Source organism: Ammospiza caudacuta, chromosome Z (genome assembly GCF_027887145.1).
Source record: "Ammospiza caudacuta isolate bAmmCau1 chromosome Z, bAmmCau1.pri, whole genome shotgun sequence".
Classification (NCBI taxonomy): Eukaryota; Metazoa; Chordata; class Aves; order Passeriformes; family Passerellidae; genus Ammospiza; species Ammospiza caudacuta.
The window spans coordinates 69,129,567-69,152,762 of record NC_080632.1 but is presented as its reverse complement, the minus strand read 5'-3'; the positions used below and the strand labels follow the sequence as shown (position 1 = coordinate 69,152,762).

The 23,196-nt window shown below is 32.9% G+C and overlaps 1 protein-coding gene across 1 annotated transcript in view; it reads left to right on the top strand.

Annotated features, from left to right (window-relative positions):
• Positions 1 to 23,196, top strand: part of KIAA0825 (KIAA0825 ortholog) — a 235,823-nt gene that overhangs the window by 96,408 nt on the left and 116,219 nt on the right. The window contains exons 11-15 of the mRNA XM_058823363.1: positions 2,115 to 2,225; positions 7,566 to 7,705; positions 16,101 to 16,289; positions 17,811 to 18,044; positions 19,679 to 20,087. Of these exons, the coding sequence (XP_058679346.1) occupies positions 2,115 to 2,225; positions 7,566 to 7,705; positions 16,101 to 16,289; positions 17,811 to 18,044; positions 19,679 to 20,087 (1,083 nt within the window). The remainder of the gene's footprint in view (positions 1 to 2,114; positions 2,226 to 7,565; positions 7,706 to 16,100; positions 16,290 to 17,810; positions 18,045 to 19,678; positions 20,088 to 23,196) is intronic.

Sequence of the window (23,196 nt, the reverse complement as noted above, 5' to 3'; positions counted from 1 at the left end):
CTTACGGGTCAATTCTCACCCTGTCATACTCAACTGAGAAATAAAACCACTATAACTTGAAATCTTGCTTTGGTATTAAATCAGCTATCGAGTGCTTTGAGATAATAGGCAGCTGGTTTAGCATAACTTGAAGCAAAACCAAATGTCCTATTAGCTGTTATTATACTTCTGTCAGAAGAGTAGTTGAGTTCAACAGTCTGGCACAGAGTTGTTTTTTTCCTGGTAAGAATTACCTAGCCAGCATTGGACATTAAAAAATGCTGTCATGAGAATTACTGTATTATCATCAGACACTTTATTTTTAATAGTATTTGAAGCTATTCTAATATTTAAACAATCTCTAAAACGCTTAGATTATCTCTACCTCACTTTAAAATTTTCTGTAGAGATTTTGGTATAAGCAAGTAAGTCAGAATCCAAAAATCTGCCCTGTGCTTCTCCTCAGGATATGGCTAAGGCTCCTTAGGAAACAGCCAAGTGATGTTTAGCAAGCTGCTTTAGTCCAGAATTCTGTCAAACAGTTCCTACACAAGTAATAGACAAAATGTGGTCCTCTTTTTTAAAATTAGATTGCTAACCAAGATGTATTTATCACACTTTTGTGTAGGATGTTTGCTCTATACTTTGCTATATTCAGAAAAAATATTTCAGTGGATGAGAGACAATAAGATTTGTTTTTTACTTTCATAATATTGAAATTACTGTCCTTAAAAGAATTCTTTTCAAGTTGGCAGTCTTCTTTTGGCTATATTAGAATCTCAGCTCTATTTTTAATCTTCAGGTTTTCATGAGTTCATAAACAGTACAAATTGACTGTGCTAATCCTTCTGCTCAGATTTTGCTTACTTAAGATCTGTACTAAATTAGTTTTATTTTTTTTTATTAGTAAGGGTGCTTTCCAAATAAAACAACCTGTCTTTTGGAGAAGTGCAGAAACAGCTACCTTTCTTTTGAAAAACTATAATTCTCTCTCTTCTTTCATCTGAGTCTAATAGACATGTAGCTGTAGTTCTGAATTACTTCAGATGAAAGATAAAAAATTCATAGTAAGATGAAAAGTAAGGTGCTTGTGAAGTGATAATTGTTTATATTTAATGGAGGATACATGTAACAGGCTGGAATTCCTCTCTGCTGGAATTGTAGACAATGTAAATGAAAATAAAAAGGGAAGTGCCAAGGGGCATCCATTACTATCACACATTATTGAATCATATTGGCTGCTAGAAATTTGTACATATAATTTATTTACATATATGTATTTATTGTACATATAATTTATACATATATATTATTATATATTATAATATATATGCATATATATATTATTAATAATTTATACATTATATTATTACAATTATATATTGTACATATAATTTATTGTTTAGTAATGATTTATTACTAAACAATAATTAAAGGCAAATATTAAATTATAGAATCCTGTTCTTACACACATCTGTAATCCTATCATATAATTAATTGATAAAATATTTCATTTTTAGTATCCATAGATTTTGCCTCTCACATCATTTAAGTAAGTAAAGTATTGCAAAAGTAGCATCTAGTCACAATCTAGTTCTTCTCTAGTCCTTTATATTTGAAAACAACCAGTATTCCATTTCTCTCAAGCCAGTGAAGGTCCAAAGCTTCTGGTTCAAATTTTTGCCCTGTATGATCCAAAGTCCATATACACTTGCATGTCAATCAGTATAATTTCAAAAGATACTTTACATATCCTTATTATAAAAGTGTTGAAAATACTATGCATTTTTGTTAGGCAGGAAGAAAAGAGTTGTAGAAATGAATGACTGAAGAGAAATTTGCTTATTGAATGCATTTTCAAACATAGTTTGAAATGTATTATATAGGAATAAAAATATGAAGAAAACTTGAATAACAGTTGTTAGATACCGAGTTTCAAAGAGTGAAAGTGAATAAAAATATAGAATTTTATTTTTTACAGTACATAGAGTTGCAATAATGTGTTTGCATACATATATTAATAGTATTATCATAAGGTATTTTCTGTCTTCTGTTCATGTAGACATAATTAATAGTAGTGGTCTAAGGGGATTTTCAGTCTCCCTAGTAATTTGGAAGTATTTGTTTTCTTTCAGGACATTTCTGGGTAATTCTGATGAACGTCTTCCTCAAGATTTTTCAAAAGTCTTTTATCATCCATTACACTGGTTATTTTGCATACCGTCATCCTGTTTTTACTTTCAAAAGTGAGTATCAAAAGTTGATTGTTGTAAAACGATCACAAACAGAGGCCATTTTCCATGGGAAAAAGAAGTCATTTCCCCAGGTTCTGGGTATCAGATTAAAGGTGGCATTTGGGGATTTAAGGACTTGCAGGGTCCTAGTTGCTGGCAGCTTTAGTTTTGGAGAAATCCAGCAAAGTTTGCCAATTTCTGGCTTCACACGGCCCAGTCGGCCGAGGCGAGTGGCCGCAAACGCAGGCCATTTTCCATGGGAAAAAGAAGTCAGTATTAGTCAAATATTGTTACATTTTGAAGAGCACATCTGAATCAATGTCTAATTAATATTCTAATTTTTAAAAGTCATAGAAGGATTTTTTAATTAATTACAGATTTTTCTAATATTTGAAAGCCTGAGAAAAAGTTGCACTGAAAGCACTGTATTTTGTTAGTCTATTAATTATGTTTGAGATTTGAATTATCTGTAAGGTTTTCTGGCTTTAATTAAAGACTATATAGTTCTTGATAAAACAAAAGTTCAGCACAGTTGCTGTTTTGAAGGACTTATAATTAAAGGGGAGATAAAGAATGTTTGTCTTTCTGTTTAGGATTGCTGTATAAAAATAAATATTTGGTTCATAAATAACTCATTTAACAATATGCTGCTTGATTGTAGTTGAATTTTTTGGAGATTATTGAATGATTAGAAGCAAAGGCTTAACTTTTCTCTGTCACTGCATATAAGGACAAGTGACATAGAAGATAGATGCTACCAGCTGTGCTGTTGTTTGCTTTCTAATTTTGAAACAGAAGCACTCCCACACCAGTGTAGATCCTCTCCTAACCTTTCACCTCCCTCTCCTCCTTTTCAAGGTTATTTCCTGAGAGGTTTTCACTCTCCATTTTCATGAAAAGCTGCTTTTGTGAGATGTTACTGTGTTTTCCAAGAAAGTATTTTTATCTTTTGGAAGAATACATTATCAAATGACTGGTGACCTATGGATGACCCATGTGCTTTGGATTTATTACCTCTTTCCTTGTACACACAGCATCTTTTACCTTGTATATGTAAATATGTTCCCTATAATTTTGCTCCATACTACACAAAACATGCTGATTTCTCTCCATAGGCTCCACTCCTAACTACGTGTCATCAATCCTCTTCTCTCCTTCCCTAGTGCCTCTGATATCTGCTGAACCAGAGACAATATGTGTTGTCACTGCATCAAAAACATGTGGTTTGCTAACTACATGCCAAACAGAGTTGAATAACTGTGAATTCAGAATATGTCCTGCTTGAAATAGTAATTTAAGTTCTTATAAAGCATGAAAGATCATGTGTGTTTATCAAGCTCCAAGGAACTTTGTCAGTCACTTTTTAAGTTATGCATGGTGGGAGAAAAAGGAGAAGGATGGATACAGTAGAGGGAATGACTGCATTAGAAAGGAATCTAGTCATCCATTTCTGGAAAATTTATGCTCCATTAAGTATTCACTGTGGAAAAGACAATATGTTTTTTGATGCCCTCATGCACGACCAGATCTCAAAATATAAATTATACCGTGAAGTATGAGTTTTGGAAGATGGTTTTGCGACTGAGTACCCTATACTGTGTAACATTATATAAAGGAAATGCTGGTACCATTTCGGTCTAACATAATTATCTTTTTTGAGGTGAAATTAAGATAGATAAAAATAAATAGCAGAAAACTATTCCAGAGCTATGTAGTAGGCACTTATTTTCTGTGGAAGAAAGTTACTAAAATACCCTACTTCTCAGTCACCAAACAGGAAAATGCTAAGTATAAAAGAAAGTACATCTCCGAGAAGATCCAGTCAGTGTACCTTTGTGAGAAAAGTCTGAATATAGAGAGAGCCTTGCATACTGTCCTGGTGATAATGAGCAAACTATATTGGTAAAATACTTATTGTTCCTTTTTAACAACAGACCTTTCAGCTGCTCAGGAAAAAAAATTAAGGGCTCTATATCTAATGAGTAATTCTGAGGTGTTCTAGTTTTTTCATTGGTTTTATACTCTATGTGAATGAAACATTTTTCCCCTTCAAATACTGCCTTGAGAATATTATAAACATCATATTTAAGTATTGCAGAAAATTATATTTCAGAGCATCCTAATTATTCATGGGTTGTTTTCTGATTTTGCATCTTATATCTAATTAAAATATATGTTCACTGTCTGTAACAAAATTGGAAGCACAGGCCATTGTATACCTCTCAACTGTGGCCACCTGATTTTGAACTGACAACACTAACCTGTCATACATTTAGCTATTAAGTATTTAGTCTTCCTAAGCTTGCTATTTCAGAAAAAAAGTTTTGCTAGTTCCTGAAAGTACTTTGTTTACTATGTAACATGATTTCCTACATTATTTTTCATTGCTGCAAATGGCTACAGTCTGTTTAATTTTATCAATTTGACTCCAAAATCAGTGTCAAGATTGTTACCATGAATTAGCATGTCTACCTGCCTTATAACATCTTGAACTTAGAACATGAGATTTTCTTTCTTTCTATTTTGAATAGAAACCAAAATAATATAGTTGGTTATCAAACTAAAGAGTTACTGATAATTTATATTTCAGTTCTTTTAGTGATAATAATTAACTTATTTATTTATTTAGATATATTTATTTAGTTAGTAATTGTGATTCCTTCAGTGTTAATTGTGATTTGTTCTTTGCCTCATTTGGGGTTTATAATCATAGCATTTGCAAATCAAAGTTAGAGATTTTTCCTTCTACTGTACAAAACAGGACATTTATATGTGTGATATTTATATGTACTTCACCTTTTGTCACTTTTTATGAGGCTAGTCTTATTTGCACTAGTACTGAGCTAAGAGGATGAGAGAACATATGTCTCTCCATATGCACGTTACAAAACTTCTCAGTGCATTTATTGGTGCTAGCTTCATGGCTGTAGGGAATGTCTGCTATATTTTATTTTTCCTCTAAGTGAGTCACACCACTGTACATTTCAATTTGCAAGATGCTTAAAGAGCCAAGAACTGGTGTATATTACAACATGATAACTTCCCATCTGGTCAATGACAGACAGGTTTTTTTTTTCAATTCAGATACTTAAAAAATATAATTTATTTCTATAGGAATTTAAAATATGATTCTTCATAAATCTAATTGACTCAAATTGTCACTTATCTTTTAATTTGAAGGCAATGAGTGACCTTATTAGATAGGATAACATGACATTAAAAGAAGAGAAAAAAAATTAAACTGGCCTGAATGTTTTAACTGAATTACCGAAGAGTTGAGTTTGCTCTCAGCCATAGCATTAGTTCTAGTGTGAATATAGTAACCATTTTAATTTTAACTTTAATTACTAACTACTGATTAGATTATATATAGATTATATATGCATTAGATTATATATATAGGACTAATATTGAACATACAGAAATTAGGATAGCTATTTTAAGAATGCAAAATCCTAATATCTGAATGAAGTATGTGTTTTAAATATGGAGAATTTAATTTGACTGCAAGTTCTATCAAGATTGAAATGTATATGTGTAGGTGTTTTTGATAAATACTGCTTGAATCCAATATGTGCTAATATTCAAATATAATTGTAGAGTCAGTGCTACACTGTCGACAAAATATATAAAGTACCAGATGGAAGTCACAAAAGCTGTGCCTAAGGTTTCCTGGCAAAGACATTGTTCATGAAGTTAGAGGTATTTGCTGTAGTGTTAAAAGAGCAAAGGCTGAGGTTCCTTTACTAAAATTACTAGTAATTACAGTGGAGTTTTGTAATAACAGTGGACTGTAAGGGCCCTGCTGGAAGACAGTGCTATGGTTTCCTTAGATGGCTTCAAGACTGCCCTGCAAGATATGTGGCATACTGCTTTTTATGGTAATGGAAACATAGACATCTGAGGGACTAAAGTAGAGGAGTGTATCAGCTGACATTTTCTTTTCCAGGACTTGTAGGTTTGTATTGAGTATATTGTATAAATAGCAGCTTTGATTCAACAGTGAAATACTTGTGCAGTTATCTGGGGGTTTTTTGTGTGTGTATTCAAGCATAGCTGGGAGGTGGCACCCTTGGCGAAGTCAGAGGTTGTAAAAGCATGCAACTTAATGGAGAGGTACCCCTCTGGTAGAACTATCATGAGCCCATTTTAGTTCTGTCCCAAAAGTTATGTGTAAATGGCATGTAAATTGTTTGAGCAGAGGCATATAAATACTTGTCTAGTCTGACAAAAAAATGTCAGATTGAAAACCTCCCTATGAAGAAGGTTTTAACTGATGCTGAAGGTGCTTTTTGCATACTGGCAGGTAATATTTATACCTGCCCAGTCAATGCATATGAAGTCCTTAAAATAACGCATGTAAAATTCAAGTGCATAGAAGTTTATGAGGTGTATAAAGTTTCAATATTATCAACTATTGTATAAATTTGTAGCCAAAAAAGTAAATACAGCAGGTAAACATCAGTTGAAATTTTATTTTCAAAAAACCTTCAAATTAATAAAAATTTACACATTAAAGAAAAAAAATATCCACAATCCAATTTTAAAAACTTGTTTTCAAAAATGTTTCAAGAAGAAAATACTAAATACAATAGGTGATAAACATTTGGCAGGACAGATTTGTTTATTTTTTATTTAACTGTAGTGTGAGTTCAGTGATTGGTGTTGGGTCACTGGCTGTGTTCAGAGGAAGTTCTGGAAAAGTATTTGTAAACCTCAATTTTTGCGGAACATGGAAATCACAAACAGAAAATAAACTGCCATCTTTTTAAAAGCTAATTCATTTGTACTATGCTTTCTCACTTCTCCCTGCTGGTGAAGCAGTAAAACAACCAGTCTAATATTTCTTGTGGATTTTTCAGAACACATAAGAATTGCTCAACCTAAAGTGGAATTTTGCAACCCCTTTGAGCATTTTGACTGCCTTTTACTTAAGAGCTTTATACACTTCATCAAGGAGAGACACTGCAGATGTCTTAGTCAACAATTACTGCAATAATAAACTAAAAAATTGTACCCTTATATTTATTCAACTGCAGCAAAAAAAGCCCCTCCTTTTTGCCTAGAAGAACAAAATAGGTACTGTTCCATGAAAGAGATAAACACAGTTGCTTTGTACCAGATTTAACTGTGGCAGAGTAACAAATGTCAGTTTCCTTTTAACTAGTTGAAATTAAGTGCAGTTCCTTCTCTGAGCTGCCTTAAAGTAAGGAAGCATGAATGCATTTTCAGAGTAATCTGGGAGGAGTTGACACTTAAGGCATTTAGTGTTACATCTGCAATTCAAAGATATTAATTTCATAGATAAATTAATTTTATTATTCTTTCTGTCTTTATCTTATATTTTGAAAGGACTCCGTCAGCCAGAGAAATGGCATCCCAAGGTCTGCTGAAGCTGCTCTTATCCCAGCCATACTGTAATTTGAACTTGCTTTTGGAAACATTGCTACACCATGATTGTTTCTTAGTGAAAATTTTGTTGAGAAGCTCAAGTAAGTATTGATATTTTCAATCCACATAAGATTATCAGTGAGAAACACAAATTCATTTTTAACTTAAATACTGGAGGAAGGCTGACAGCCATTTTGAGGGTTAAGTACCCATTTACTTACCAGTAGGACACTTCTTGAATGGGTAAAAAGATAGAAAAATCATCACTTTTTGAGTGAGAATTTACATAATACACTCAACTAGTGTATTAATAATTTCAAAGCAAACTGCAATTTGATAAAATAGGCTGCTATCATAAATGCAAATGAGTCAAGATTAATTTGAACTTTATGGAGCTTTGATACCGCAACTACTGTACACAGGTTTTTAAAAGTGTGGATCAGTAGTCTAAAAGAACACTTTCAAAATTACATTTGAGCAGTGGAAAGCTTCCTAGATGTTTTGTTGATATTATTATATGCTTGTTGCTGTTGGCATTCTAGAATTACATATATATGCTTCTGCTTGTTAATTCATTAGTGCTGTTTTGAAAGTAGAATAAATAAAAGAATATTTCTACAAATTTTTAGTTGCTTTCTGATGGCATTGGGTTTGAAGCAACAACAAATGACATTTTCCCATTATGACATTTATGACATTTTCCCATTAGTCGTTTGCAGATCAAATGGTCATATTGTTGAATAGCGAATGGTATAATCACCTATTTGCCTTAATTTTTCAGGAATATGAGAGTCTTGGTTTCTTTATTTTTTTGCAAACAAACTCTTCCTATTTATCAAAAAACTATTACCTCCACATCATATTGTATATATTTATATTTATGTTTATGTGTATTTATCTCTCTATCTATCTATATATAACATGATTTAGTTCTGTCATTTTGTAATGGTCTAATGTTTGTCAGGAGTACATCTATTTCTGTCACACATTGAGATCTGCAGTGCATACAATTGCCTACTCAAACACATGTCATCTTTTACAAAGGCTGACAAATGTTTGATCAGGGTCAGAGTCTTAACCTAGTGTTATACAGTATTGAGTTTTACTATCTGTTTAAATTATTACAGGTAATAAGTGACAGAATGTATTAGTCTATTGACTGACCAACCTCTTAAGCTTTAGAGAAATCCATGTGACTTTGAATTACAAAATGTGTTATTTACACATTATGTAACTTCAATATTGGGATGAATAAGCTTCCAGTTTAGATAAAGTCAATATCTGTGATGATCCATATCATCTAAATTAATTTCAATGGGGTTAATTGTCTAATGACAAAAAATATATATTCTCTATTCCTTCTTGTATACAGCCAAGTATACCATAGTTTTTGAGCAATTTGCCCTAGTGATAACAAGACTCCCTGGTATTTAATTACATAAGAATTTTTTAAGAAGGAAAAGCCTTTTCACATATTTTACATTCAATCTTTCCTTTTCCTTTTAAAAACAGGCCAAAAGGCAAAAAATCTTAGGTATTGATGAATTTTCCTGTACTGTTTTAACACTTTGGGATGCTCAAAGTAGACATCGTTCAAACACATTAATTTTCATTTTTCTCCCGTTGTTCTCATGGTTGTACCACAGGGAGGTTGAGAAGGAATGTATATTCCCCATCATAGCAGGGAGTATTGTTGTGAATGCCAACAGAGTATTTGTAGAGAAGCTATCTGGGCATGATTCATGTTGCTAAATATTATAAGAAGGATAACATATTTGTTGAAGCTATTAAAACTCCATGCATATAATTATATGCTATCTGGACAGGGAGATTAAAAAAGTGCACTTCTGTAATTTTTTTGTGCGTTAGGATATGTGAAATGTACATAAAAATTAAAATAATGGAAATATGATGTTATTGCATCAAAAAGTACTAAAGGTAATAAATCAGGTTAACCAGAACAGAACCTTTTGTTTGTCTTTAGTGCACATAGCTACTGCATAGAGGCAATTTTGAAAAGATGGTTGAAAAATTTGATTTGCGTATTTGACCTCTGTAACAAGCTGTGAGTCTAAATAACCTAGGTGTGTTAAATTACAGTCCTATATAATCTCAGAGGTTTTTTTCAATAGGTCCAACATCCAGCAACTTTTTGTTCAAGACATGTTCTTGAGTGAGTAAAGGGTCTAAGGTCTCTGCTGTGGCTTTGCAGAGACCTTAGAGAAAAATAGTGAAGGTAGCTGGTACCATGTTAATTTTCTGACAAAATAAGCTATTTTGCAATTTACTTGGCAGATTTTTTTAAACCAATATTGCCTTATTATTCATGGATGTGAAATAGAAATTTATTATTTTGATAAGCAAAAGATAATAGAGGAAAAAAGGAAGTGGTGTCTCTATAAAATAAGCAGATGAATCCAGAAGATGCTGATGTCAAAAAGTGAAGGATATAAGTGAATTCTGAGAATTTCTGCTAGATTTGCTCTAAATACACATCATGCCAGTTGAACAGTCTGGGACTTCTTTTTTGATAATCATTATTTCTAGGAATCAGGGGGTTTTCTTTGCACAGTAAAACAAACAGCTGTAGCTTTATTGGATTGCACTGGCCCAACACAGGATTAATATGTGTCAGAGGGGACCCCATCAGACAGTAGACCTGGCCACTTATGAATAGCAGATAAGACAGTGGTCACTAAGAAATTGTCACTGAGAAATTGTCAACAAGGCACATTCTAGACCTTCAGTCAGTCTTTGGGTCTCATACATTTGTTTAGGAAGAGATAGTAGTGTCAAGTTGATGAAGAACAACATAAAATGCAATATATTGCTTTTTAATTTTCAAAATAATCTTATTGATTACCATAAAAACTTGAGACCTCAGTTGTTACAGAAATTTAATTTGTCTTTCTATACACAACCTTAAAGTTAATATTGGCATGTGGAGATAAACTGTAAGAAATCTGTATTCACAGCAGGACCATGCTGTTGGCAGTTTCACCTAATGTTTTTGGCTTTCACAATTGCTATTTGAAAAACTACTAGAAGACAATATTTTTTAGTCTGTACATCTCAACCTAGATGATATTCTGGGCCCCACTAAAATTTTGAATTAAGAATTGATAGTAATTTACAAATATTTTGTAATAAGTCTAAGGCTGCAAATCTGAAATTGGACCTAAATAAATGTGATGTGCTTCAAAAAGAGATCAATTACCTTGCACATATAAGAAGGTTGGGGGATGGAAGATATCCACCAAGAAAATACAATTGTGTGGTGGACCATTTTACAGCTTTCTAGACACAAATAGATATTAGGAGTTTCCTAAGACTGTTCTTTTATTCCCCTTTTTCTGGAAAGAGAACTTGGAAATGTATTTGTAGAATTGAAAGATTTTTTTCCTCACTCCAGTTCTTTGCCTGCTTTGAAACAGTTCTCTAACTGCCACGAAGTATAATGTGTCATTGTAAGGTAAATTTTAAGTACTAATTAATTTTTAATAAAATTTAATACATTACATTTTAGACACATGAAAGTAAATAGCAATGTTTTTTATGGGTTACCCTAAAAGTACATTGAAAAGTGGTAGCTTCACTAGTTGACCTCATTGACTGAACTACTAGTGGCAATAGTGAGTTATAACAGAAGAAAATGTACATGCCTTACATGAATTACCAGCTCCATCAAAACTCTGGCATTGTTAAAATCTGTAACAGTTTTTATTTCAAGTTCTTGAGGGGCATTCTTTCTTCTTGTACTTTCATTGTACTTTCTTGTACTTTCTTTTGATGATTCCTTGGATTTAATAATCCTGTCATGGTCTATCACATAAGTGAAAAAACTAGCAACCGTTCTAGTTCCATGGCTCAACCACACACCATTTTGGGAAAAGTAGTCTTGCAGATTTTGGTCCCAAAACTCGGATGTTGATCTGAACCCTGCCCTCAATAAGGTGAACAGAAGTAAATCTCATAGAGTAATTTATATCTTTGCTCAGAGACGGATCTCTCCTCCTGGTATTTGTGGATCATCCAATATAAGGCTTGTGGGTACCTCTTTGTGATAGCAGTCTGTATCATGGTAGCCTAATGAAGATTACTTTAAAAGAGGCACCTCCTCAAAAGGTCCTTCTGACCAGTAAGCTTATTGGATTCTGTACCTGCATAAGGAATGAAGGATGTACTGAAGTGATATACTTGTAGCTGGAAGATAAGTAAAAAAGGGACCCTAATACAGATATCCTGTTCCATTTGGTGACTTTCCAGTGATAAGCTAAGGAAAACATGGAGTTTCTGAATTGGATTTGGACAGGATTTGGACTGCAGTGGACCCCTGCTGTGAATACCTTACCTTTTCTTGACAGAGTGTGAAGATAGTGTCTGATACATGTGTGATAGTCTTGGTGTCTGTGATATATGGTCATATGGTTAGCTTTTCAAAGAAATAGTTCTGGTAGGAACTTCTTGCTATAGTAGAGATATTGACTGAGTAAGTTTTAAGAAGGTAAGCTGTTTAGTATCTACCCAAATATATAGAGAAACACTAGGGAGCTAATGTGGTCATAGGACTACATTCAGTATTGCCTTATGAAATTTTGGCTGTCAGAATGTCTTACTTTCTGCATACTATCCCATAAAATCAATACTGGAGGTATTCTGACAGTAGTGGATTTTTTCTATTGGCCATATATCTATCTAAGATAGATTCTACAGAAATCACTAACTCAGAAATTCCTTAATGGAAACTTCTTCTCAGATAGTTGAAAATAAATTGTTTAGGGAGAAAATACTCTAAATGCAGTTGAGTGAAATTAAAATGCTGTGGCATTGATGACATATAAATATATACCTACAGAAGTAGTTTGCTGATATATTAATAATTTATGGGCAGATGATTTAAGCATTTTTAAAGCTTTTTTGGCATGTTGAGCTTTATGGTTGTCATAAATTTAGGATTTATTTGATTCATAGATAGCAACTAATACAGGGTTTATTATTATTTGGAATGTATTAAATTGAAACAGGTAGATTTAATATCTGGGTTTTATTCAGAATAGGAGTAATGTGATCCTGAGATTAGCTTAGTTGGTTAGGACATGGTGCTGTTAGCAATCAAGCTTGTGGGTTCAATCCCCATATGGGCCATTTACTTAAGAGTTGGACTTGATGACCCTTGTGGGTCCCTTCCAACTCAGAGTATTCTCTGACTCTTCCATAAATCTATAATCTAAAATTTCTCCTTGGAATTGAAAACTGAAATAATACACTACCTGCCAAAATGAAGCCACGTTCAAAGTTACAATAGAGTTTTTGCTGTCAGTGGAGAGGAGCAACTCTGAAAGAAAAGTTAAATGATCTACCAGGTCAGATACAGTAAGGAACAGACAAAAAGTCAGTGACAGAAGCAGCACTGAGAATGTAGTGTACTGCAGACTGCCTGCTGAAGTATTTGATTCTATAAACAAATAAAGCATATCCTTTTATGCATTCTTTATATCCTGATCAGTTACTGTGGTTTAAAGAAACATTTATATTCAATAAAGAAGGCAAAATCTTCATGCTCCTTGCAAATTAAAGACCAGTATCAGAAATAATTTTCCCATCTTCAATTCTTCTTCCTAAGTGAAACAGCATGTATGCATTTGAGTTTTGACTACCTCTTTTGGTCAAAAAAGACAGCATAACTATTTGTATCTTGGCTGACGTGTATGGATTAGCTGGGGAGAGTGAGGTCTAGCATCAGTAACAGGATTTTCTGAATTCAGCAAGATTCATTTCATGGCTAGACTAGTCAGGTAAGTGCTGGATGAGTGATAATGTTGGCAAATTACTGGGTAGTATTTCTATCAGTAAGAAAGAAATGTGGATGAATTGTACTTGTAACTCTGCCTTTCTGAAGTTATGCTTTTAAAATACATGGTAGTATCCCAAGAGATTTAGTGCATTATTTTGTCATAGGAAGAATGATTCATTGTGAATGGTTAGGGCATAGCTTTTATTCAATAGATATATAATTTTCTTATGGAGATATTTATTAAAAAGAATAGTATTCTAATATGTTTTTGTATATTTTGTGCATATAGAACGTCATGCTATATGGAAATAACAGACAGCTGATTTTTTTATTTTAGCAGGTATCTTGATAAATATATAGCCACATTTATGTATGAATGCTAAGTCTTGCTGAAATAATATGGAAGTATCTCCTTTGAGCTGCCTATGGGAGCTTTAGGTTCCCTTCACAAATTAGCTTCTGCTGTACAAATGCAGTCAGTGAAAAAAAATAGAGGGAAGCATCACAGGGCAGTAAGTAAAATACTTATCATATAAATTCTGTTCCATGTAATAATTAACAAGAAGACTGCATTGGAGTTCAAACTGGTATGAATATTTAATGTTATGACAGGTGAACTAATAAATGTAAAAGGAAAACTCTAAGGCAAGAGAAATCAACATATCTTTCTGTAGACTCCTAATTCATAATATTTAACCAGCTATACTGATCTGTTAGCTAAACTTTTCAAATGACATTATCTTTTAAGGTCCCTTCTAACCCAAGGGATTCTGTGATTCTATGATCCATGCCTACTTATCAATAAGAAAATTGATTTTAACCTGAGCTTTCAGGTTGTCACAACAAGGACATCATTTACTTCAGCGTAAAGCAAGAAAAAGCTGATGAGTAATTACATGCCTTGTTATATTTAGTCACAGAATGACTTAGTAATGGATTCATGCAGATCTTTGCTTAAAAGCACAAGAGTTGCATTATACAGTCGTTATAACAAGATGTATTATAGCCCTTTCTACACAATTCTTTTATGCTCATTTTTCTTTATCTAAATCTTTTGGTAGCACTAATTGATTTGAAAATTAGTATATTGGTAAATTGTGACTTAAACTTTCCATTGTCATAAACCAAATTTAGGCCTAATTTCAAGTCATGAGCACCTTTAAACAAACCAATTCCCCATCATGTACTTCAAAGGCAGTTTACGTAGTACTTGAAATCTTAGCAGAACTCCCCCTAGAATTTGAAATTAATTAAATTAATTTCAAAAATAAATACTTACAGTAATAGAATCAAAGTTAATTTCAGATTTTCATCTCACCATTTGAACTGCTTTTTCTGCTTTGATGGTTAGGTCTTTGTCATACATATACCTGGTTTGAGTGAATAAGTGGAATCCATTTGATTCTTCACTTAGAAGCATCTGGAATTGAAAACAATGTATATCAGCTCACTCAGCTCATAGGAAAAAGAAAGCTGATTAAAAACCTGTCTTTTTGCAGATCTGTCTGCTGCCTTGGAGAAAAAAAGCCACATATTGTTGGTTATGAAATTAGTGATCATGTTTTTCAGCTTTCTACATTTTCTGTTTCTGCTAAGGTTGAATTGAACCTAGATTGAATGATTTACGGTAATGCATGAATTAGGTTGTAGGAATACAGAAGAGAGTAAAATGAGATTTTTTTTAGTTCTCAACTCATTCAAAGATGAGTTGAAAGCAATGATTTTCCATTATGGTAGATTTTGAAGAATCCCATCTTTCTCCTCCACAGGTTGCTAAAGGTAAAGACAACGAAACTGGCAGAAAGCAATGACATTTTATAGTATAATTTTATCTAAACACTTTTTAGAGAAAGCTGTGTTTTTGCAAACTAGAAATTTAAATTAAGAGTATTTAACAGGTTATGGCTCTGGTTCTCACAGTTGGAAGCATATTTCACAAACAGGCGGGAAGCTCAGGTCTTCAACAGTAGCACAAATCAAAGTTATTGAATTGCATTGATTCCTGGAGTTTTGAACATATCCTTATGTGTTATAGGAGGGAGATTGTGTTATAATGATTGTCAGAAGTATTTGTAAATATTTGTAAGTGTACATAGTACTTGAAATCTTAGCAAAACTCCCCCTAGAATTTGGTGAAATTAATATCACTTTATGATATTCACTACTTGTCTTTAAAATCTGTATTTTAGCAGGGCTGAGATTTTGTTTTGTGGAACTGTTTTATTCTGAGTTTCATCTTACACTGAAAAACAAAGCACATTGTAGGGAATATGGAGCTGCTAGTTTTCTTAGTTTTTTTATATCTAAATGGGATTTTATTGTTTCATATGACTATTATATAAGGAAGAGTTAAGCAGTAATAGATTTTTTACTGTGATTCTGCAGTTTAGAATCTAATTATTAATCTTCAGTAAATAATAAATTTCTAATTACAGTCAATTCCAATTTAATTATGAATTAAATAGGCGTATTTCATAGTTTGAAAACATGCCTATGTCTCTTTTTTTTATTGGTTACACATTATTCAGGAAGACAGTCAACTGTCTTTAGGCAGAGAAAGATCAGATTTTAGTACCTGTAAGTGTTATTGTTTGAAATATTATTCAGATACACTTTGCAGTTTGTTTTGAATAATACTATCCATTACTGAGACCTTAAATTACTTGGAAATTATTGGAACCATGTTTTTGTTTCTTTTGAAGGTAATCAAGCATTAAATTGGGGTGAACAGAGTTCTCTCTTGGAACAGGAAAATAACAAAGAGCCTACTCTGATTGAAACAATCTTCACAGTATTGTCTTACTGCACTTTATCACCCAAATCTCTTGGAATTGCTTTTGAGTCCTACATGGAAAAAGAGCTGCTGTGGAACTGCTTATACAATATGACAGGTTTTTATTCATTTATTAATTTCTTAATAAGCATTTCAAATCTGATGTTAAATGTTGTTCATTTTCAGATATGCAGTGAGTATTATTTTTATTTATGATCAATCAGGTGAAAGTATGTTAGTTTACTTCAAAATTATAGTATTATTTAAGGGTTTTGTGCAGTCAGGCCATGGTAAGAGTGGTTAAAATTTTGAAGAATGCAGAGGTTCCGGAGCAGTGTTGTTGACCAGGAGTCTGATGACCTCAAGTGTTTGTCTTGCCAGCAGACTGGCTGCAGAATGTTTTTGTAGGTCTCAACCAGTAGAGGTTCTTCACCTCTATGCATTCAACAGCTCCAGACCTTTGCCACAATTTAAAAGAGAGGAAGCAAGGGAGAAGAGTGGAAAAAGAGAAGGAAGGACTTCTTCTCTTGCTGAGGGAGAAATAATCTGATGAGCATTTAGTTTCTGTTGTCAACAGGCATTCAGCCTCTTAATTTTCTGTTGAGGGGGAGAGCTGGCCTCACAATTAGAGCAACTAATTCTATCCCTTAGAAAAACAGTTTTCAGTCAGAAAAGAGCAGTGATGTTTAGAAGGGTGATATTGCAAATTATGGATTAAAAGCAGGAGGGCTCAAAAGAAGAGGATGAAAATGGGAGAATGTATGAGGGGAAATAGAATTATGAGCATCACAAAATAGAAAACAATGATAAAAGTGCTCAGATACTTCTCAGAGAAAAATGGGATTGCAAAAAGTAGAAGTTTAACATGTAAGAGGAAGGAAAACAGTGAAATAGTGCTTGGAAGCTTCCAGAAAGACCATGATTAGATCAGCAAAAAGTAGAGGGAAGCAAAAGTATGAGCAAAGTATCTAAAGATCTAACATGTCAAAACATCTGTCTGAAATACTCTGCAACACACTGTCTGACAATTGCAGCTCCATGACAATGGAGAAACTGCAGTTTGCTGTGATATTAAGAATGTGGAGAAGATTGATACTTGTTGTAATGTCAATAACTGTATTTAGGATGGTGTGTTTTGAACATGCAGTTTCTGATGACATGCTGTGTTTCTGTTGATAACTATTATTTGTATGTATTTTTGTTTCCAAAATACCTTTCTTTTCCTTTACTGTCTGTTGTATAGCAGTTTGGGTATGTAATAAATGCAGCTTCATTTTTACTTTCAAGACAAGAAAGTTGAAAAAAAGGTATATCTGTTTGCCTCATTGATGCCTAACAAATACTTAAGTGTTTTCCGTATAAAAAGGAAGACATCAATCAGCTTAAATAGAATTTTTAAAATATATCAGTGGAGAAATGAGAACTAAGGAAATAAATTGATTTTTTTTTTGTCAGTACCGTATTAAGATGGTACCAAGATGCCATATGTTTTGCATTGTACTCTTTCTTAATTTGTAACAGACAAATAGGTCTAATTTATTATGACATAATGTTAATTTTTTTATCCATAAGAATTCTAAAAACACTTTCTGAAATAGATTTACACTTACTGAATAGTTAATAGTTCTTCCTTCTGAAGTTTCCAGTTGTGGTGAGTCGGAGCCTGAAGTTGTCAGATGCTTGAAGTTGACTTTGATTAATTCAGTGAAGGGTATAGTGAAACAAATAATTTCTTTGATGCATTCATGGGAGGCTACAGAGAACTATGGAACATACCAGCACAAGCAAATAGTTCCTGAAGGTTTACTGAAAACTGTTCCAAAGGAATGGAATTACACTCCTCGGGAAATGAAGAGAAAAGAATCTGGCAAATGTAGGTGAAATTTAAACATAATATTTATATATGTGTACAATGCATCCTATAAGCTTCTCGTAAGAACTTTTAAGTCCTTCACTCATTTACTCCAAAACTAGGCAATTAAATTTTGTGAGTGTTATAGCTTTACAATGAACAAACTATTCCTAAACATCTTGTGGTGGTTGGGGTGTTTTCAGTACTTTCCATTAAAATTTGGTTATTCTTTCTTGAGGCTTGCAGCCATACATTATACAAACAAGATTTTGAAAATAATCAATATTGTAGTATTGGTAATAATATGCTGGAGATGTTTCCAGCATCTGGCAGTAGTCAGATGGGATTCAAAACAAAGTGAAGAATAATGCTTATACTTTGGCCTCAATGGCTGTAAACAGCTTTCCTTTTCATTATCATATTTTCATTTGGGATTGTCATTCACCCCAACTTTACCACACAGCAATTTATGCTTGAATAAAACAAGCACTGAAACTTTTGTGCAATATGCTGCTGCTTGGTTGTTGAAACGGTAAAGGAAGAAAGAAATCATACAATACAGGAGGTGTTTTGAAGGTGCTTAGATGTAAAGCTGATTTCTGGTATGTATTTCCATAGCCCACAGTGCCTAAAGCATCTGTCATTTCAGCTTGTGGTTCAGAAGGCTAAATTTTAGAAACATTCTATGATAAATTTTTGCCTCCAAAATATTACCTGATTATTTTCAAAACTGTAGTATGTTGTGGCACAGAGTTTTGAGTATGTAGATTGTGGCCAAGCCAGGGCATCAATCCATTCTTTTTTTTTCATACATCTTCACTGCACTCTCATTTTAATCTAGAACTTTTGTATGGCTATTTTAGACTAATTGCTATGTGTGAACTGATATGCAAACTGAGAGGTAACAGTCCAGGCTTCAAGACAATTTAAATTTGTATGTGTGATATCTAGAACAGATATGGTTTCTTTTTTTAATAAAAGAAAAACATTTGGAATGCAGGTGCAGTGACACAGGGTTTTCTTGAATTGTTTGGAGATTGGTGCTTTTTTTAATCTTGACACCTTTTGCTATGTTTTTCATTTTATATATGTCTTGAGTTCTGAGCAACACAATTTCTCTGTAGTTACTTTTATAGCTACTTTTATTATCCAGGGTCTTTAAAATGCAGTGCTATCTAGTGTTGATGTTTAAATGAAAGATGATAAACTGAACTTTTGTAATTTTAAACTTAGAAAAGAATTTATAAAAAACTAGTGGTTATAAATGTATGTAATATTCTGATACACTTAGCACAATGCTTCAGTTGTGAAGTTGAAAAAATGCTATAATTTTGAAGACAACTTTTTACCATTCAGACTACCTGAATACTGTCTTTCTCGTGAATTTGTAATGACTGTGCACACAAGGACTAATTACTGAGAGTCACAGTCTAAATTTTAAATTTTCAGCTTTTAATTAATGTAGTTGTTTGAGTTTTGTGGGATTTATGTGCAGATAGCATAATACAAGTGAAACTGCAGTACAGTGTTGAGTACTTAAGCTTTTTACCCATTTTCAGTACAAAAGGAAGTTAGAAATTATCATGCAACATTCAGAAGCAGTTAGAACTATACTGTTAATGTTAATCATATAATCTTTTCTTTCTATTTTTAAGGCTTCACAAGGCTTGCAGCTCAAGCAGTATCTATTGTAATCAGCAAGTTACCTACAGTGATTGCATGTTTGCCTCCCCCAGTTAAATACTTCTTTTTTCTGGCTGAGAGAAAAATGTCAAGAAACTTTGCTGAATTGAAGAAAGCTGGTCTGCTTGTCTGGAACTTGATTGTAATTATATGTCGGATATTTGAGGATGGAAATACTGCAGAATTTTTAACAGGTGCAACACTTGACAGATGGAGCAAAGAAAAACTCAGTTTAGTTCGTGTGTGCTTAGAAAGTATTATGGGAAAACAGAAAAGTGGTCCTAAGCAAGTGACCCAGAAGATTATACAAAGCATTGAGCAGCAAAGACCAAACTGGATTGAGAACCAGTTGCTGAAGGCAAGAAAATTGAGCATAGACTGGTAAGAACATAGTATTTTTCAAATGCTATTATTTGCTCTTTATTTTACTGGATTATTGGCATGTTTATGGCTACTGCTCAATTTTAAGGAAAAGAGATGAACAGTGATCTTATATGAAACAGATTAGTCCTAAATATTGATATACCATGGGTTTGTAATTTAAGTTCATTGCTGAAACACTAAATATGGTTTTTTCATCAGAATGGTGTGTTCATAGTACTACAAGATTTCATGTTATCGAAAATATGGACAAGTCCATGATCTTTCAAAATGTAAACAGGTACTAAATACATTTATAATTTAATTTTACTGTGGTGATTAAATTAAGAGGAACTGTGAGAAATTTTCAGTGTTCATCTGTGAATAAAAAGTAAGCATACTTTATTCTAAAACATATAAAACCCTGAGGCAAATAGGGTATATCATAAAAGGAGAAGAATAATATCCTGCTGTGCCTTTCTGAGAAAATACCAATTTTTCCTTCAGATTTGACATTAAGACCTTTACAGTGATTTTTCAAGGAGTTGTGTACATGTCAGTGTGTTTGTAGTCCAGTCTGTTTTAATGTTGCATTCATGTATCATTCTGTAAAAATACCATTCATCGACTTTGCCATATTAGATTGATTGGAATAGCATTACTTACTGAATTAAATTGTAACCGCCGAAAGTAAGATTGCTGGTTTATTCCGTGAGTGTTCTTGAAGGCTGCAGTTGTTGTCATGTCAGAATTTGTCCCTGTAAACAAAGGATATAGTGATTGTAGGCTGGAATCAGTGATACCACTGAACAGGTTTTCATGCAGGTTTTCGTCACTGATACCACTGAACAGGTTTTAAGGGACAGTGTCCTGTTTCTATGAGCAGTCAGTTAATGTGGTAGCAGTAATAAATGTGGTAAGCAGTAATAGTGTCACATAAACACTCATTGACACTGACCTTTGTTATCTTTGCATTTCCATTTAATTCTAATTTACAAGATGTAATCCAGTGATTAAAAGATTGAAGCCAGATGCCAGTGACTGACGGAGTTGTACAATAAAAGAGCATAATGATAATTTGTACATTGATACTTAACACAGTGGTCCCATAATACAGTTTGTAATGCCACTGAGAGAATAGGTACTTCTTAAAAATACAAATATAGGAAGACAATATTGTGGATAACCTCTAAAAACTAAAACTTGAGTTAGTTTACACATCTTCAGAAGCTAAGAATATTAATTTAATATGCTACTGTATTTTCTTTTGTAAAATACCACAAAAATGCTGTTTTACATGTTAGGTATCAGATTGTGGAAAGTAAAACATGGGAAGATGTTTCTGTATGTCTACAGTTTATTTACAGCAACGAAAGAACTAGCTTGTGATTAGGTCTGGTAATTTTAAGCTTAGAATGAAGATTACATTGCCTGCTCTCCAAGTGAGCAGTTATTTGATGCAGTTATGAAGTTGACTTCCCTGGCTTCAGTTTCATTTCTGCAATAGAAATCTAATATGAATGTTGTTTTTCCAATTTTCATTCAAATATTATCAGTCAATATCTGTGGGAAAAAAAGATCCAGTAAATACCTGGGGTATCTAGAGATAAATGTTATTGTAAATGCAAATTATAAAACTAATATATTAAAGCTGAAATTCAAATAATCAATTAAAGTAAGTAGTGACCACATAATTACTAAACTTAAAACAGTCTTTCAAGAGGGGATTTATGATTTTCATGAATGAAATTACTATATTGTAATTATATACTATGTACTATATTTGTGCTATGTAACCATTCAATAATCAAATTATTTTCTGATTTAGCTGGATGCATGTGCATATATATATATATACGCACATATTTGTAAATGTTTATAGACTTCTAATAGATACATAGGCAAGAAAAAACCCAATAAATTTCAAAAATTTATTTGGGACTCACCTACACATTTTTGAAGTGTAGTGGGTTTTTGTAAGAAAAATTCTTGATTGATTTCATGTTATGTTATTATTGTCAGTATTGCTATTTACATTAAAAGTCTAAATTTATATATTAACTTTATTTTAAAGAATATTTCAAAAATTATAGCCCTCATTGAAAGGTTCAGAAAATGGCAAAGGTTCTTTACCTGTCTTGTGTACTGCCTGAAAGTATTACTATTCATTAAAGTAACCTTCACTTTATGGTAGCACCAGAGCTGTAAACAGTCACGTTAGATTCTAAAAAACACACATCCTGGGAAGAAAAGAAATGTCTGTCTTTGCAAAGTAATTTGTCGAATTGAAGATTATTGTTTTTCATCATGGTGACCCTGACCTTGCTGGCTGGGTGCATATACAGATTAAGATGAATGCAGTTATTCCTTGGCTGAGGTCTGCCTCTCTCAGGGCACATTCTTGCTAATGACATGATTGATAGGCAGTCCCAAATCCAGAGAGGAAGTCATTAATCATAGTGCTGCCTGAATCCAATCATCTGCTTCACCTGCGCAGTAACGGGCAGTAAAGAATACAATTTGGGTGCTTCTGGCACTAATACATTCCTTTGTCAGAGGTCCTTAGCTTTTTCAATGTTAGTTGCTACGAATTTTGACAAGAAATTCAGGTTGTATCTGTATGTGGCATCAAATATCATCCTTAAATGTGGTTTAATTTAAAGATCAATTTCTTTGAAGCTTTTCTGTAAAGTACACCATAATAATATAGTATCACTTACTTGCATTCAGCAAAGAACAAAATTACAGTTTATATTTTGAAACTATTTGCTCTGTAGGACATTCTGAAACTGCATGTGGAAGCAATATCTATCGGCTTTAATGTCCAGCAGCTGTGCAGCATTTCAGAGAGCCTGTAGGTCAAACAACAACTTTCAGAAGGACTGACTTTGTAACCATGGCACACTTTAAACACTAAAATTCAACCACAGTGGTTTTGTTTTCAGATTTTGGGGATTTTTTTGATGATTTGTTTTTTGTTTTACTTCTTAACAGTTACAACACTGATTTTTTAATTGATTGATAATGCTTCCTTTGTTTATTTTAAATTATCCAACCGTGTCTGTAGAAAGGACAATATATTCTTGTTAATCTTTTGAGTTCTTGACACATACATGTTAAATACCTGTGC